This window comes from Mesitornis unicolor, unplaced genomic scaffold (assembly GCF_000695765.1).
Source record: "Mesitornis unicolor isolate BGI_N332 unplaced genomic scaffold, ASM69576v1 scaffold25755, whole genome shotgun sequence".
NCBI lineage: Eukaryota > Metazoa > Chordata > Aves > Mesitornithiformes > Mesitornithidae > Mesitornis > Mesitornis unicolor.
In genome coordinates, this window is record NW_010185296.1 from 2336 (window position 1) to 5703 (window position 3368).

The window sequence follows — 3368 nt, forward strand, 5'->3', positions numbered from 1 at the left end:
CTGCATTTTTGGATGCTGCAGCTGCATTTTTTGACACTGCAGCTGCATTTTTGGATGCTGCAGCTGCATTTCTGGACAGTGCAGCTGCATTTTTTGACACTGCAGCTGCATTTTTGGATGCTGCAGCTGCATTTTTTGACACTGCAGCTGCATTTTTTGACACTGCAGCTGCATTTTTGGATGCTGCAGCTGCATTTTTGGGCGGTGATGCAGGGCTCTGCACAGCCGAAAGCTCAGGGCGAGCTCCCCGCAGTGCCTGGCACTAGATGGCGCAGGGAGATCGCAGCCAGACAGGGTTTGCAGCCATTTCTGTCCAATTTTGGGGGACCCACGAACCTCTCCCCATTGCCACGGGTGCTCCTTTCAAGAGCCAAATTCATGTCCTGCCCTGCACACTGGGCAGTCATAAGCACCATCAGCTCAGCGGCCATAGGTGACAATGCAATATTAGCACAGGGATCTGTTGTCACCATCTGGTTGAACGAAGGACACGAAGGACCAACCAGGTCAGGGAGTCCCAAAAATGAGAACCTCTTGCCAGATGCTAAACGCAAGCTGCTGGCATCAGAGGGACAGGATTTCTCCAGGGATGCTGAGCTGTTGGCTCAGCCCAGGAGGCACAGGACAGAGATGCTTGGTGGCAAGGATGCTATCACAGGCATTTACACAAAGAAAAGGCAGAGCTTGGTCTGGATTAAGGCAGAGCCACCTTCTATAAGCCGCTCTGTGAGCCCAGTCCCCTGGTTTTGGGGACGCTTACTTCGCTTGCTCTTGTCCTTATTGAGGATCTGCCGCAGCTCCTGCTCCTGCTGCCCCGGCTCAGCTTCACGGTGCGGGGACTCCATGGTCACCTGCGAGAGGAGAGGGACATCAGCACCAGGAGACCCCAGCCTCACCCAGGGCAGACCCCCTGACCCTCTCCCCAAGCCCACGGTGATAGAGCATATCCGAAACGGTCCGTTATGTCATTTTTGGACTGACAGGAACGTGTTAAAGTTGTTTCGTCACACCAAACCGGATGCATTTTTGTCTCCAGAGACGCTTTCCCCGGGGACATCATAAAATTCAAACCAGTCTGTTTCAACTTGCTGCCTTTCGCGGTGTTTTGACATAGCTGTAGCTAGGGCGTGTTGTAATGCAGCAAACAAGAAAACCCACGGCTGATTAAAAAGAGGAAAAGAGGAAAAAAAAAAACAACCACCCAATTGTCCTTGTCTTAAAAGTCTGGATCTTGGTTTTCAGAGCTGATTCCATCTCACAGGGAGGTCAGGAAGCACAAATGCCTCTAAGGACACAACAGCAGCAGCATCTCCCACTTTCTTTGCATTAACCAAGCTGAAGCTCAGCTTCTCCTCAAAAGCCTCAGTGTAATCTCCCAGGGCTTTCAGACACGGTTACTGGGACCAGTAAGCCCATGCCAGTCACAGACTGGTGCTGAGGAGCAGAGCAGATGGGGGTGAGAGAAGCGGATGAGGCGATGGGGCACAACTGCATCTTCCACTGCCCAAAGTGGGTTGGAGCTGGGCTCCTTTGAGGTGTGCAGCAGAAGGATGAGCAGCAATGGGAAGGATGTGTCACGAGGGAAATCCCAGTGGGATGAATCCAGTTGGATAAAACCCAGTTGGATGAATCCCAACTGGATACTGGGACACACAGGGGGTGACCTGTGTGTGTTTTGCATCCAGTTCTGGGCCCTCAGTGCAAGAAGGACAGGAACTGCTTGAAAGAGTCCAGCAGGGCCACCAAGTGATGGAGGGAGTGGAGCATCTCCTGCTGAGGAGCGGCTGAGGGAGCTGTGGCTCTTGAGCTTGGAGCAGAGGAGCCCAGGGGTGCCCTCATTCCTGGGGATCAATGTGGAAAGGGCAGTGTCAGGAGGAAGGAGCCAGGCTCTGCTCTGGGATGGCCAATGCCAGGACAAGGGGCAATGGTCCCAAGCTGGAGCACAGGAGGTTCATGTGAACATGAGGCCAAACTTTGTCAGTGTGAGGGTGCAGAGCATGGCCCAGGCTGCCCAGAGAGGTTGTGGAGTCTCCTTGTCTGCAGACACCCAAAGCCCTGGCCGTGTTCCTGTGTGACTGCTCTGGTGATCCTGCTCTGGGGGGGTTGCACTGGGGGAGCTTTCCAGGTCCCTTCCAACTCCTGATATTCTGGCATTCTGTGACCTCTGCGATGGCTCAACTCAGAGATGAGCACAGCTCACCCAGACGTGGCCCCTCTCAACCTGCCCCTGCTCTCAGCTGGCCCAACCAAGCCCAATCTTGCTGTAACACTGTGACAACGCAGGGTTGGCAGCAGCGGCTGCACAGGGCAGGGGTGCCATTGCGGGTGACACAGGAGAATTTCACTGCAGTCTTCCCGGCAAAGCAAACGAGCTTGTGAAGTGAGTAAGCCGTGCCTTGAGGGCAGAGGAACAGCGGTGGCCAAGCGGGGTGGCGGATCACAGACACCAGGCATCCTGTCCAGCCGCTCTGGCTCCTCGCTCGGCGCACACGTGGTATGTGGCTGAGAGCATTTTCCCCGCTCCACGCACCCCAGGAGGCCCCAGCCCTCCCGCTGGCCTTGGCAGGACCGGGTTTTGGCCTGCAAGGAAGACACGAAACCCCCCCCGCCTGCCTCCCCACCCGGCCTCCTTGCGTCAGAGAGGTCTCCGGGGTTGGCCAAAAAGCTCTTGCAGAGCCTCCAGCTCAGGGGAAAGAAGGAATTCACCTGGGAAGGTTATTTTGGGGTTAGGATTTCCAGCTTCTTCCTCTTAACCCCTGGCTGGAGATGGGAGCTCAGACAAAACCAGCCCTGACACAGGGCACTGCTGGCAGACACAAGCTCCGTGCTTTGGGGGTAAAAATAATCCTTCAAAGCATCAAATCCTCTGCAAAAGCGGGTGTAGGTCCCCCCCACATGTACCCCACAGTGCCCCCGTACCCTGACGTGCTGGTGGGCGAGCTGCTCCACTTGCTGCTGGTGCAGGCTGGCGAGGAAGAGCTGGTGCTGCAGCTGCTGTGTGTGCTTCAGGGCCAGCAAAGTGGTGTCAGAGCCGGGCTTGACCAGGCGCTGCCCGATGCGCAGGTCCATGGGAGCGGCCTGGGGCACCCGCGGGGAGGTGCACGGGTTCACAGCAGCTGTGGAGACACAAAGAGGGGCAACAGCTCAGTCCCTGCCATCACACCTTGGGATGGGTCTGTGGCAATGGAGGAAAATAGAGGCCAGTGATGAGTGGTGGCCCCCAGGGATTGGTACTGGGACCAGTGCTGTTCAACATCTTTGTCAGTGACAGGGACAGTGGGATTGAGAGCACCCTCACAAATTTGGGGTGACACCAAGCTGGGTGGTGTGGTGACACCTTGGAAAGGAAGGGATCCATCCAGAGGGAC

General features: G+C 56.1%; 1 protein-coding gene across 1 annotated transcript in view; it reads right to left on the reverse strand.

The window, feature by feature from the left end:
- The window catches only part of LOC104540877 (histone deacetylase 7-like), a gene marked incomplete at both ends in the record, with an annotated part of 5444 nt that extends 2328 nt beyond the window's left edge, over positions 1–3116 (reverse strand). Inside the window, 2 exons of the mRNA XM_010184794.1 lie at positions 761–851; positions 2920–3116. Of these exons, the coding sequence (XP_010183096.1) occupies positions 761–851; positions 2920–3116 (288 nt within the window). The remainder of the gene's footprint in view (positions 1–760; positions 852–2919) is intronic.
- Positions 3117–3368: the final 252 nt, after the last annotated feature.